Source organism: Triticum aestivum, chromosome 3A (genome assembly GCF_018294505.1).
Source record: "Triticum aestivum cultivar Chinese Spring chromosome 3A, IWGSC CS RefSeq v2.1, whole genome shotgun sequence".
Classification (NCBI taxonomy): Eukaryota; Viridiplantae; Streptophyta; class Magnoliopsida; order Poales; family Poaceae; genus Triticum; species Triticum aestivum.
In genome coordinates, this window is record NC_057800.1 from 220,386,459 (window position 1) to 220,400,666 (window position 14,208).

Here is a 14,208-nt window from a genome sequence, read left to right on the forward strand (position 1 = left end):
ACAAGCCTTGCCAGATGAGCTCTTCTTGTGTGATGAAAACTCTGAGGAAGACTTAGAAGAAGACTCTGAGTATTTCTTCTTCTTCTTGTCGTCAGAATCATACTCCTTGCTCTTCTTTTTCTTCTTGTTCTCATTGTCCCACTGCGGACACTCAGAGATGTAGTGGCCAGGTTTCTTGCACTTGTGGCATGTTCTCTTCTTGTAGTCATGAGCAGAAGCTTCATCATTCCTTGAGCTTGATCGTGAAGACTTTCTGAAGCCTTTCTTCTTGGTGAATTTTTGGAACTTCTTCACAAGCATAGCAAGCTCCTTTCCAATGTCTTCAGGATCATCAGAACTGCTGTCAGATTCTTCTTCAGATGAGGAGACAGCTTTTGCCTTCAAGGCACGAGTTCGCCCATAGTTGGGACCGTAGATGTCTCTTTTCTCAGAAAGCTGAAACTCATGTGTGTTGAGCCTCTCAAGTATGTCAGACGGATCGAGTGTCTTGAAGTCAGGACATTCTTGAATCATCAGGGCTAGGGTGTCAAACGAGCTGTCAAGTGATCTCAGGAGTGTCTTGACGACTTCATGCTTGGTGATCTCAGTAGCGCCGAGGGCTTGAAGCTCATTTGTGATGTCAGTGAGTCGATCAAACGTGAGCTGGACATTCTCATTGTCATTTCTCTTGAAGCGGTTGAAGAGGTTGCGAAGGACACTGATTCTCTGATCTCTCTGGGTTGAGATGCCTTCGTTGACCTTGGAGAGCCAGTCCAAGACTAGCTTAGAGGTTTCCAAAGCACTCACACGGCCATACTATCCTTTGGTCAGATGACCACAGATGATGTTCTTGGAAGTGGAGTCTAGTTGAACGAACTTCTTGACATCAGCAGCGGTGACACCTTCACTAGCCTTGGGAACGCCATTCTTCCAGTAGGGATATTCAGTTCCATTGAAGACCGGGCACGCAGCGGAGACTTTGATTATCCCTGCAGTCGACATAGCTAAAACTCCAGGTGGTTAAACCGAATCACACAGAACAATGGAGTACCTTGCTTTGATACCAATTGGAAGTGCTAGTGATCGACTAGAGGGGGGGTGAATAGGCGATTTTTATGAAAGTCTTCAAAACATGGAAGTTTCGAAGACAAATGATAGAAATAAACCTATTATCATGCAGCGGAAGGTAGACTACACTAAGCAAGCCATAGTCAAGTATTCAATGAAGTGAAAGCACAACGACTAGTAGCAGCTAGGCAGTATAGATCAGGTAGGAAGATAGTGTGAAGCCAATCAGAACAAGCGGTCACTCAGTGAGGACAAAAGATAATGCAATCATACAATGACTTCACTAGAGCCAACAATAAGTAAAGGAATGGGAAGGATGAAAACAGTGACTCGTTGAAGACAATGATTTGTTGGACCAGTTCCAGTTGCTGTGACAACTGTACGTCTGGTTAGGGAGGCTGAGATTCAACTCAGAAGACCGTGTCTTCACCTTATTCCCCTTGAGCTAAGGACACACAATCCTCGCCCAATCACTCTGGTAAGTCTTCAAGGTAGACTTCCAAACCTTCACAGACTTTGTTCACCGGCGATCCACAATGACTCTTGGATGCTCAGAACGCGACGCCTAACCGGCTGGAGGATTCATAGTCCTCAAGTGTAATAAGTCTTCAGATCACACAGACAGGAAGACTTAAGTGATGCCTAACACTCTTTGGCTCTGGGTGTTTAGGGCTTTATCCTCGCAAGGAATTCTCTCTCAATGTCTTCGAGGTGGGTTGCTCTCAAACAATAAAAGCCGTACACTAACTCTGAGCAGCCAACCGTTTATGGTTGTAGGGGGTGGGCTATTTATAGCCACTAGGCAACCCGACCTGATTTGTCCGAAATGACCCTGGGTCACTAAGGAACTGACACGTGTTCCAACGGTCAGATTTCAAACACACACGGCAACTTTACTTGAGCTACAAGCAAAGCTGACTTACCCAGCTCTAGATAAGATTTGCTCTCATTGTCTTCGCTCGAAGACATAGGATTTTGGTTAAGCACCACTTCAGTCATTCTGACTGGTTCACTTGGACCCCACTTAACAGTACGGTGGTTCCTATGACTCAACAAAGAAGAAAAAGAACAATGAAACAACTAAGTCTTCGCGCTCCATGGTCTTCACTCAATGTCTTCTCTTGTCATAGTCTTCAATGTGACTGTCTTCACATACCACCTTTGACTTCAATGTCTTCATACATTTTTAGGGGTCATCTCTGGTAGGAAAACCGAATCAATGAGGGACTTCTACCTATGTTATCCTGCAATTCTCACAAACACATTAGTCCCTCAACCAGGTTTGTCGTCAATACTCCAAAACCAACTAGGGATGGCACTAGATGCACTTACACAAAGCCTCGTTGCAAGCAATAGCTTCCAAAGAAGAAGCATCGGTTAGGCCTTGGGTGACTAGAATTGAGGAGCCTAAGTAGCCGCCATCCCTGCCATGATAAACTATAGTTGTTGCTCCTAAATTGTGGCCAACACCTGCATTAGCATTAATTTTGATGAGTCCAGCGGAGGAGGCAACCACCGAACCTAAGCATTTCCGCCTGGAGGCACTGTTATTTCATGTGCCGCTGGTGAACTTGCTAAAGCTCTGACATAAAACTTGTGATAAAGAGATGCGTCGACAAAGGGCTTTGACTAATGCCTTCGTGTATCAGTTTATGTCTCACAGTCCATATCGCCCATAGGGTTGCCATCAACCAAGTGAACTGATCATGTGAAAGCACATCCATCAAAGTAAACATCCAATTTGTAGCATAAGGTTCAACCATGGCCATCATCTGGTCAAAAGGCTCCAGGTCAATAAATGCCCACACACATCTCGCCATTGAGCACTCAATAAGACTTAGCCTCCCAGAGTCACGCATGACACAAACTGAACATCCATCTATGTCAGACATATTTCTATGTTTTCTTACATCCTTAGTAGGTAATGAATGTTGGGCCAATCTCCACAGGAAAACTTTAAGTTTTGTCGGCACTAGAGCGTTTCAAAGAATGGTCCAAGACTTCTCATCTGCCGCATCATCAGAGGAGCCCGGTCGCTCATTAAGCCAATCTTGGCGACACTTTTTTGTTGCCACAATCATCCTATACACCGACCGTATTGAAAAGATTCCTGATTTTCTCAAAGTTCCAAGACAAAAATCCTCCATATTGCAGGTACAAATAGGAATATGCATAATTGCCAAAGCATCATATGGGAGAAAGACCTGCCTGATAACCTCGTTGTTCGATCTGGTGTTCGGGATGTCAAGTAGTTCTGAAACAACCTGCGGTGGGTGAATCACAAGCGAGATGATTGGGCACATACTTTCCTGTCTTGGGATGCGGTTGAAGTTCCATATTTCAGTGGTTGTACCATTGCCAATTCGCCTAATCAGCCCCTGTTTAAGGGTATCACACCCCTAAATGATTGCTCTCCAAATCTGTGATGGATGAGTCCCAAGTGCTGCATTCAAAAAATGAACTTCTGGGAAGTACACCGCCTTCAGTATTCTTGCACTTATTGAATAATGGTTTTCTATGATTCTCCAAGCCTGTCTTGCAAGAAGCGCAAGATTGAAAATTTCAAAGCCCTTGAAACCCAGACCCCCCATGTATTTAGGCATGCTCATTATGTCCCATGACACCCAGTATGGTTTGCACTGGCCTCTTTTACTCCCCACCAAAAGGCTTTGATCATATAAGTCAGGTGTTCACACAAACCCCTCGACAGTTTAAAACAAGACATTGAAAGTTGGGTGTCGGGAGTTTTAGCTCATGTGGCTCACTAGCATATGAATGCTGGGGTGCCAGTCTCCATATGTGTGTAGTTCTGCGTTTTTCTATTCGGTGTCCTTGCCTATTGTAGGTCCAGTCCCACGTTTTTCCCTTACTTCCCTTGTTGAGGTGAGGGGGGGTGATGGTTTGAAACCTTGCTGATGGTTTTGCTGCGTTTGGATTGTTGCCAAATTGCTGGTTTGGTTAATGAAATTGGGGAAGAAATCCCTTTCCATTCAAAAAAACAAGACATTGAATAGACCGGAAGCTTGTGCAGCTGGTTTTTAGCGGAAACATGCTCAAAGCTTTTGTTTAGAACACAGTACATACGTAGGCGCTCATATATACGTGCGTACACTCATTCCTATAAACACACCCTATCCCTATGAGCACCTTCGAGGGACTGAGCCGGCATATCATCTTGAGATTGACGAAGCCATTATAGGCGCTCCGTAGTCAATGGAAACGTCTTCTCTCACTGAACACGCATCGTCAAAAATTCTGAAATAAATTCAGAGTAAATGCGAGCAACAAGACTTTTCTGGTGGACTAGAGATACCAATGTCATTCTAACCATCCAGCCACATGTAGTTTTTTTTGTGGGAACAACCTTAGGCGCCTTCAGCGCCGGTTCCCGTTCTGGCGCCCACACGTGCGCGAACTGGGCCGGCCAGCTTGCATCGTTCGCTTGTTCCACTTCTGCTCGTTCGCTCCCCTGGATCGCTCAAGTATTGACTTTTGAATTTCTCAAAAAATTGACTTTTGATGAAAAAAACAAAAAAACGAAAATTTTGAATTTTTTTGTGAATTCAAGAATTTTCATAAAACTTGAAAGAAAGTCCAGGAACTTACAAAAAAGTTCATGAATTTGAAAAAAAGTTCATCAATAAAGAAAAATCAATTTTGAAAAAAAAGTTCATTAAGAATGAAAAAAAGAGTTCATCGATTTTGAAAAGTTTCATCGATTTTGAAAGAAGTTTATCGAATTTGAAAAAAATTCATCAAATTTAAAGAAAATCATGAGTTTTGAAAAAGTTCATCGAATTTGAAAAAAGTTCATCGAATTTGAAAAAAGTTCATCGAATTTGAAAAGGGTTCATCGATTTTGAAAAAAGTTCACTGAATTTTAAAAAAAGTTCATCGAATTTAAAAAAAGTTCATCGGTTTTGAAAAAGAGTTCATCAATATTGAAAAAGAGTTCATCGATTTTGAAAAAAGTTCATTGAATTTTAAAAAAAGTTCATCGATTAAAAAAATTTCAACAAATTTAAAAAAGTTCAACGATTTTGAAAAAGAGTTCATCGACTTAGAAAAAAGTTCACTGAATGATAAAAATAGTTCATCGATTTTAAAAATTCACAGAATTTAAAAAAAGTTAATCGATTTTGAAAACCTTTCATCAAATTCAAAAAAATTCATCGATTTTGAATTTTTTTCCTCAAATTTGAAAAAGTTCACTGATTTTAACAAAAGTTAATTCAACTTGAAAAAAGTTTACGACTTTGAAAAAACGTTCGCGCATTTAAGAAAATAAAAAGAAAAGGAAAAAAGGAACCAGAAAAAAACGCCTAGAAATCACGAAGCCGTGGAAAATTGGTTTGGGGGGCTCCCGCGGCCTAGGTAATAAAAATAGCGGGAAGAAGTCAATAGACACTCGCGGTAGGATGTCCTGCTGCTCAGTGCGCTCCTTTATCAACTACAGATCACGAGTTCGATGCTGCGCTTAGGAAATTCGATTTTTGCTGCAGTTTTTTTTAAAAAAGACACGGGCCGGCCCAGCGCGGCGCGAGGGGTATGCGCCCGTTTGCGTTTACTGAAGAAACGGGTGCTTAAGGCGCCCGTTAGGAAATGCCGTAGGTTGCAAATCAACCTGTTGGTTAGGTGAACAGTGATATTTCCAACCCATCAGGGTTCAAATCCTGGTACTCGCATTATTTCTGGATTTATTTCAGCATTTTCGGCGATGCGCTTTCAGTGGGAGGAGACGTTCTCATCGACGACGAGGCGCTTACGGTGACTTCGTAAATCTCAAGATGATATGCCGGCTCAGTCTCTCGGAGGTGCTCATAAGGATAGGGTATGCGTGTGTGCGTTCATAGGGGTAAATGTATGCGCGTGTATATGAGCGCTTGTGTCTGTATTGATGCTAAAAAAAAAGAAATGCCGTAGGTTGGCACATGCTCAGAGCTGTTTGTCTAGGGATGACAAGATCAGCCTGGCCCATTAACATGACAGGCCGGCCTTGACTGTCGCAACTGGCCTGGCCCGATCCGGCTAAGGCCGAAGAATCACGACTTGGAGGCGAAGAAAGAAGAAATCGGACGGCTGCGGCTAGGCGGTGGTCGAATCGTGGCCGCTCCAAAATCGAAGGGTTTTAACGAAGGGGCCTTGTTCTGTTTTGTTTCCTGCGGCTGCGGCGACAGGTCAGACAGAGCTTCCCTTCCTCCCGCTAGCTCGGGGCGGATCCATCCACCCGGCGGGCCATCTCTCATCTCTCTGGGGCGCCATGTCGGAGCACGCCGCCCCGGAGCTACCCAAGAGGTGCCACCACTGCGCAGGGCCCCTCTCCAAGGACATGGTACTGACCGCCTTCTCCCCCCTTCACATCCTCTGCCGCCGCCGCTACACCCCTTTGTTCTTCGTACAGATTTGCACCCCTTTGTAGATTTTGCCTGAATTATAGCATGACTATTGCTTGTATGCTGGTTTGTGTTTCGTAATCAAACGCCCGTTGTTGCATTTTTTTTGGACTGATGTAACTGATGCAATTTTGTGCTGTTGTTATCTGCTTGTACTGATGCAAGCAGCGAGTTTGTACTGTTATAGCTTCCTTGTAAGGCAACTTATGTGGTTAATTGCGCTAATGCATGTTTTTTGGGCTTATGAAGGAAACTAGCAGCTGGACCGTGACTCCATTGGTTCGAGATAGCTTCTCAATGGTTTGTTCCATCGCCTTTTACCACTCACCAGTGCGAGTTATTCGTCTTTTTAGTCCAAACTGGAAACTTTCCAAGCACTGCCTTTTGTTTTGTGCTTTCCACCCGTGTACTAATATATAAACATGGCCATATGGAACAGATTGGTTCCGCTGTTGGGGGTACTGCAGGCGCGTTTTATGCGTTTAATCATGGTATGCTGGCTACCATTTTGATCAATGAGTGATTGATACATCCAGCTCTTCTAAATTTTCAGTTACTTAAAAGATGCTGGTGTATTTGTGTGACAATTGGTTTTGTATGTTGTGAGAAATAGTTTTGCTTTCTTCATCATTTGTTGGATGAATTATATATAGTGTTCAGTTTGAGATTCTATAACTTCTTATGCAGCACACCACCTTGTTTGTCTGGTTGTAACTTGTGAGATGTGTTGCTAGTTTGCATTGTAATACCTGTCATTAATCTTATAGGATCCGCAATAGCATTTCAAATCTCGTGAAAATATTCAGATATCATCTTATAGGATCCTCAATATCATTTCAAATCTTATTCAGATATGCATGTACCTTGTTGCCGTATCAAAAATGATTATTAATGTTCTTGTAAAACACCTCCCTGTACATGCCTACATGCATGCATTTTTTTCTCCCGGCAATACACATGATATTGGCTCAACTTTATTTACATGAAGTGGATTTACCTGCTTGGTCTTTTGTTGCAAAGGGGTCTAGAATGAAATCACTTAGCTTTTTATGCCATTTTTTAAATTATGCTATTATACAATTATATATACTAAATAATAATATTATCTTCAGATTAGCATTAACTTTGGATTTTTTTTATGTAGCTATGCCTGTTGTTCGGCGTTACATAAAAGGGCCAATGTGGATGCATTTTCTTGTTGGTGTAAGTACAGTGTCCATTTTCCCTTTTCCATATGTTGATATTATCTTATGCATGTTCTTTTTAGCATGAATTATTTGGAATGATGCAGCTCTAAGATGTTCTTTTTATCACTTGATGGGCACATTTATATGCTCTAATGGTCATCCACTGCCCAAACAATCACAGTGACAACATTAGAACCTACAACAACAACAAATCTTTTCATTCCCAAACAAGTTGGGGTAGGCTAGAGTTGAAACCCATAAGATATCGGAACCTAGTCATTGTTCTGGCACGTGGATAGCATCACAATCCTCCTTTACCCAGGCTTGGAACCGGCTATGTTGAGACAAAATAGGCGGGTTTTTTTTTGGTGTCATCAAGCTCTAGTTTTCTTGAAATTTCTTTAAGCACGCATCAGTTGTGTAGTCTGGTATGTAAACATAGCACTGAATATTCACTGTGCCAATGTGCTGAGTTTCATACCATTCCGTACATCAGCAAGTTTTATTACTGGGACGGGTTCCCCAGACTAGCATTGCTTAACTGTACAGCCAGCTACAGTTGCATACCAAGAGAGTTTATCGCCTTTTATTCCTTTCTTTGAGAATTTTTGGTGCAAAGATTGCATTGGGATGCTATTTTTTGTTCAGTCTGATGAGGTCCATTGGTCTGACCCTTTTCCTCCTGCAGGCCCCTCCAGTTGTTGTATTCTCTTCTGCGTGTGCTGGATTAGCAGGTGAGGCAATACTCTTCTGTATTTTAATATATTTATCTATTTTATGCTTGTAATTCTGCTATCTAAAAATCTATTCTATTATTATTTCCTTGATGTCATGGTTGGTAGATTATTTTCTGTATTTCACTGGACATCATTACAAGTAATTTATAGAGATGTTCTGCATTGGAACAGTTTCCATTCCTTGGCTCCACTTGACAGTTTTTGTCACTAGTGATGTTTCACTTAGCCTGCCTATGAGCAAGTATAATAACAGGCTTGTAGCCTGGTTACATGGCATGTTTGCTTATGTGGAGGAGTGTGACATGAAAAAGCAAGAGGAATGGGATCTCATGCAAGAGCCTGCCTATACACGTGCTCCTAGGCAACGGCAATAAATATGAAAAAGAGAAAGAGAGAAGGTGAAAAAAGTATTACGCTTGTAGCCAACCTTTTTATATGAGTGATTGCAAATGATAGCTTTACATGACATGACAACTTAATATATCCAGCAGCTGACTACACTATTAGCCATGCTCTATTTGGCTATAAAACACGCTTGTACCTTTTGGGGATTCCAAAGCAAATGCTTTTATGAAGTTTCATTGTCATGAAGGCTTCTGGACTGAATTGAACCCCACATCATCTTTTCACTGGTTTGCATTCATTCACCAATACAGAGTACACACATGTGATAGTAGATGAGTACGTCCAAACAAAGTTGACACAGGAGGGAAACTAGATCCTAACTGGCTTAGCTGCCAATGAGTGTTGGCCGGAGCTGCATAGCTGTGGGCGTATCGAGTATGAGCCCTGAGTACTGGCCTATAGCTGTGCACCTGCATAACCTTCATCAGATGCAAATTTACCCTGTGAACTACACAGTTTGTTATTTTGGTGTTTGTAATAGTATTTTCCTTTATTTTGGCGTACTTATGAAGTGCAATATGATATTGGTCTGCTCATTAAGCAAGTGAGGAGAACCTTGTCCTGTCCAATCCAGACAAACCACCCTTTATAAACCAGAAGGTTTAAAGTTCAAACTAGATGCGATGGACACAGACAAAGCCATGTAGATGACTAGGGGAGGTGGTATTTGTTGGAGAATGAGCAACTGACTTTACTGAGGGCCAAAGGCCATTACATATACATGTGTGTCAAAGTGCAGAAAACCCCTTATACAATGGGGATATACCGAAAAGGGACTATACACATCTAACACCCCCCCTCAAACTCATGGTGGATCAACAACACTGAGTTTGGAGAGGAAAAAGGTATGCTGCGCTCGAGTCTGTGCCTTCGTGAAGAAGTCAGCCAACTGTAACTCAGAGGGCACATAGTGAAGAGCGAGAGTCTGATCTTGCACAACAGCACGCACAAAGTGGGCATCCACACCGATGTGCTTGGTGAGCTCATGCTTCATCGGGTCACGCGCAATACTGATAGCACCAGTACTATCTGACAATAAGGGGAGTCGAGGTAGTAGCAGACACACCAAAATCCTCAAGTAACCACCGTAACCAGATCACCTCAGCCGTCAACATAGCCATGGCCCGCAACTCAGCCTCTGTACTCAAGCGAGAAACCGCAGTCTGTTTCTTTGTCTTCCAGGCAATGAGAGCCATCAAGAAAGACACAGTAAGCAGACAGCGAGCGTTGATCAGAGGGATCACTAGCCCAGGTAGCATCAGAGTAGGCCTGGAGCTCAAGAGAACTGGAGTGGGGAAAGAAAAGGCGCTGAGAGATCGTGCCACGAAGATATCGTAGAATACGGAGGAGGTGACTATAGTGGACAGAGGTGGGGGCTGAAACATACTGACTCAGGATGTGGACAGGATAGGAGATGTCAGGACGCGTAATAGCAAGATAGACAAGACTGCCAACGAGGTGACGATAGCGAGTGGGGTTAGGAAGAGGGTCACCATCAGAGGCACGAAGCTGAACGTTGAGCTCCATAGGAGTCACAACAGTGCGCTCATCATCGAGAGCAGCGCGAGCAAGAAGATCCTGAATATATTTTTCTTGTCAGATGTAGAAGCCATCAGAGGTCGAGGAGATCTCAATCCCAAGAAAATAGCGAAGTGGACCAAGATCAGTCATGAGAAACTGGTCGCGAAGGCGAGCCTTAACAAAGGCAATGTACTCAGAGTCGTCACCAGTGATGATCATGTCATCAACATAGAGAAAGAGAAGAGTCCGACCACGAGGAGACGTGTGAACAAACAACGCGGGATCATGATCACTGGGCAAGAAACCAGCGGCAGTCACCACAGAGGCGAAGCGCTCAAACCAGGCGCGAGGGGCCTGTTTAAGACCATAGAGGGAGCGCCGAAGTCTACAGACCATACCATCAGGGGCATAGTACCCCGGTGGTGGCTGCATATATACCTCCTCACGCAACTCGCCATTGAGAAAGACGTTCTGGACATCAAGTTGAGAGATAGACAGATAGACCAATGACAAACAGAAGCCACAGCAAGAAAGAGTGCGGATAGTGGTCATGTGGGCCACAGGAGCGAAAGTCTCATCATAATCGCGTCCCTGCTCCTGCTGAAAACCACGGGCCACAAGACGAGCTTTGTAGCGCTTAAGAGAACCATCAGAGCGAGTCTTAATCTTGTAGACCCACTTGCAGGTGATGGGACGAACACAGGAAGGGAGGGGAACCAAATCCCATGTGCCTGAGCGCTCAAGGGCAGCAAGCTCTCCGGCCATCGCAAGTTGCCACTCAGGCTGAGTCATGGCAGTCTGATAGGAAGTGGGCTCAGCAAGAACAGAGAGACCGTACCGATCAGGAGAGTAACGATCAGGCGGGGGGCGAGGCCGAGCACGGAGGTTATGAATCGGGGGAGGCGTGAAAGGAGGAGCACCAGAGGTGGAAGGCGCGTCAGGAGAAGCATCCTCAGAGCGAGGGCGACGGGTATAGGGGAGAGGAAACGGTGAGAGAGGGCGACGGACTGGAAATGATGATGGGGATGTGGAGGAGGATGGGGAAGATGGTGTCGGTGGTGAAGAAGGAATGAGAGGTGCAGGAGGAGGAAGTGAAACATGAGGCACATAGCAGGGTGTATCGGGGAGAAGAAGAAAAGAAATATCGTCCACAGAGAAGCTCGAGGAAGGACGTGGGTAGTAAGAACGAGACTCGTCAAAGGCCACATCACGCGAGATGCGCAAACTCCGACCAACAGGATCCCAACAGCGATAGCCCTTGTGCTCATCACTGTAGCCAAGGAAAACACACTCAACCGACTGAGCAGTCAGTTTGGTGCGTTCTCGCGGTGCAAGAAGGACATAGCACACACATCCAAACATACAGAGAGCTGAGTAGTCAGGAGAGCGACCAGTGAGACAGTCCATAGGAATACCACCCTGCAGAGCAGTCGATGGCTGAATGTTGATGAGATAAGTGGATGCAGAAACAGCCTCGGCCCAAAAGTGGGGTGGAAGGGAAGCGGCAATCATCAGCGCACGAGCTGTCTCAAGTAGGTGACGATGCTTACGTTCGACAACGCCATTTTGAGCATGAGCACCAGGACATAAGAACTGGGCAAGAGTACCCTGTTCCGCAAGAAAACCACGCAACAGCTGAGAGATGAACTCACCAGCGGAGTCAGCACGAAAAGTACGAATGGGCGTGGAAAACTGGGTGTGAACCATGGCAGCAAAGCGTTTGTAGATAGACAGAACCTCGCTACGAGATTTCATGAAGTAGAGCCAAGTGTAGCGAGAGAAATCATCAATAAACAAAATATAGTACCGATGACCACCTTTCGAATCAAAGAGAGCAGGACCCAGACATCAGAATGAACTAAGTCAAAAGGACGCTGAGATACCGACTCACTGTAGGATAAGGTAACTGGGTCTGTTTGCCAAGTCTGCAACCATTACAATGTAAAGAAACATCTCCAGATACAGACCCTAAGAGGCCGTGACGAACTAAAGAAGACAGGCGAGAGCCACAGATGTGACCAAGGCGATGATGCCACTGCTGGAAGGACGCAGACGAGGAGGCAACAAGAGCATGGGAGCTGGCAGAGGTGGTGGCAGCGGAAGGAACACAAAGCCAGTCAACCTCCCAAAGGCCCTCTGACTCACGGTGCCGGGGGCCAGCACCAACCAAAGCCTTGGTGCGACGATCCTGAATGGAGCAAGAGTCGGTATCAAGAATGACACGACAACCAGAATCAGTAAGTTGGGCAGCAGAAAAAAGATTCATGGTAAGGCGAGGAACATGTGAAACACTCGGAACAGAAAAAGATAGAGTGGAAAGAAGACCACGACTAGCAACAGGAAGAGGCGTGCCATCGGCGGTAAGAACATTAACAGGCGAATCAAGAGGTCGGAGAAAAGACAGCACAGAAGAATCAGAAGACATATGAAAAGAGGCTCCAGAATCCAGAACCCACGAAGATGTACCTGACTGTGTAGATGACTGCGGTGGTGGAGAAGTGGATGTAGTCACAGCAGCATCGAAACCGGTCGACGGAGAGCCTGAGGAAGCCAAGAGACGCTTGAGCCTCATAATGTCCTGGTCAGTGAGTGACGGAGTCGAGGAAGATCCAGGAGTCCCACTGAAAGAGGAGCGCCTCTGGTCTCGCTTCTTCTCACGGCAATCACGGCGCGACCGGCCCCTTTCAGCATAAGAAGGGCGATCCACCCCCTGAAGGTGTGGGTAAGAGCGGTGGAGCGGTGAGCCGAGCAGACGACACAGGAGCCCGAGCAGCCAACACAGACGGAACCACCATCAACCCAGCAGAGCGAAGGCGGGTCTCCTCAGCACGAAGCTCGGCAAGCACCTCCGAGATAGGAACACGACCACGAGCAAGCAAGTGAGCACGTCGGGGCTCAAACTCAGACCGGAGACGAGATAAGAACTCATGGACCCGCCGAAACTCCAGATCAGACCGAGTAGTTCGACAGCAACGACAGGTTCCACAAACAACTGTCCGAGGAGAGTCAAGCTGGCGCCAGATGGCAGAGCACTGTGAATAGAACTCATCAACAGAAGAATCACCTTGCTGGAGTGCGTGCTCCTGACGCACCACAGATAGGTAGAGAGCATCACCACATCGCTGCAACTGTGCCAAGTCCCATGAACTCCGAAGCAAACTGAGGGAGAACACTCGCAGTGAGAACAACAGCAGCTCGAGCATCATCATTGCACCACTGAGTGTAAGCAGATGGATCATCACGGTACACAGAAGGAGCATCGGAATAAGCGGATACCTGCTGATCATAAGCATCAATCGCAACATCATCTAGAGCCTTGGAGGCATCCCGGTCAGCCTGAGAAGCATCAGTAGCAAGGACCGGCGGCACTGGTGGGATTGGGGCCACTGGCGCAACAGGGCATGGCGGACAAGGGACCTCGCCAGAGAGAACACCCCATAGAAGAAGTCCACGCATATGGATGCGCATGAAGCCCACAAACTCAGCATAGTTGGTGCCATCAAAAATCACCGAACAACGAGGAACAACAACATAGCCCGAAGAGGACATGACAAACGTGCTGTTTTTTTGGGGGGAAGTCAACGGTGCAAGACCCGATCTGAATCGAGAGAAGCGGCAGGGGCGCACGCTCTCACGCACGGGCGAAGCAGAGTCGAGGGAGAGGGAGGGGCGGGCGTCCGATCCGAAGTGGACCGAGAGGCCGCACGACAAGGGTACGCTGGGGATCCGCTAGGCAGAGTCGAGGGAGAGGCGGGCCTCCGACCCAAAGTGGATCGAGAGCCAGGCCGCCCGAGCGAGAAGGAGTTCGCGCCAGATGCGGCCGGACCGGACGGGTCGGTCGATGCGGCGGCCGGACGGGGTGGTCCGGGCGTGGCGGCAGCCGGATGGAGCAGCGGCCAAGTGGGGGCGGCCGGACGG

General features: G+C 46.0%; 1 protein-coding gene across 1 annotated transcript in view; it reads left to right on the forward strand.

The window, feature by feature from the left end:
- The first annotated feature begins 6,153 nt into the window (after window positions 1-6,153).
- LOC123061033 (uncharacterized) overlaps window positions 6,154-14,208 on the forward strand; it is a 9,943-nt gene continuing 1,888 nt past the window's right edge. The window contains exons 1-5 of the mRNA XM_044483933.1: window positions 6,154-6,379; window positions 6,690-6,740; window positions 6,880-6,931; window positions 7,585-7,643; window positions 8,316-8,361. Coding sequence (XP_044339868.1) covers window positions 6,308-6,379; window positions 6,690-6,740; window positions 6,880-6,931; window positions 7,585-7,643; window positions 8,316-8,361 — 280 coding nt within the window. The 5' untranslated portion in view covers window positions 6,154-6,307. The remainder of the gene's footprint in view (window positions 6,380-6,689; window positions 6,741-6,879; window positions 6,932-7,584; window positions 7,644-8,315; window positions 8,362-14,208) is intronic.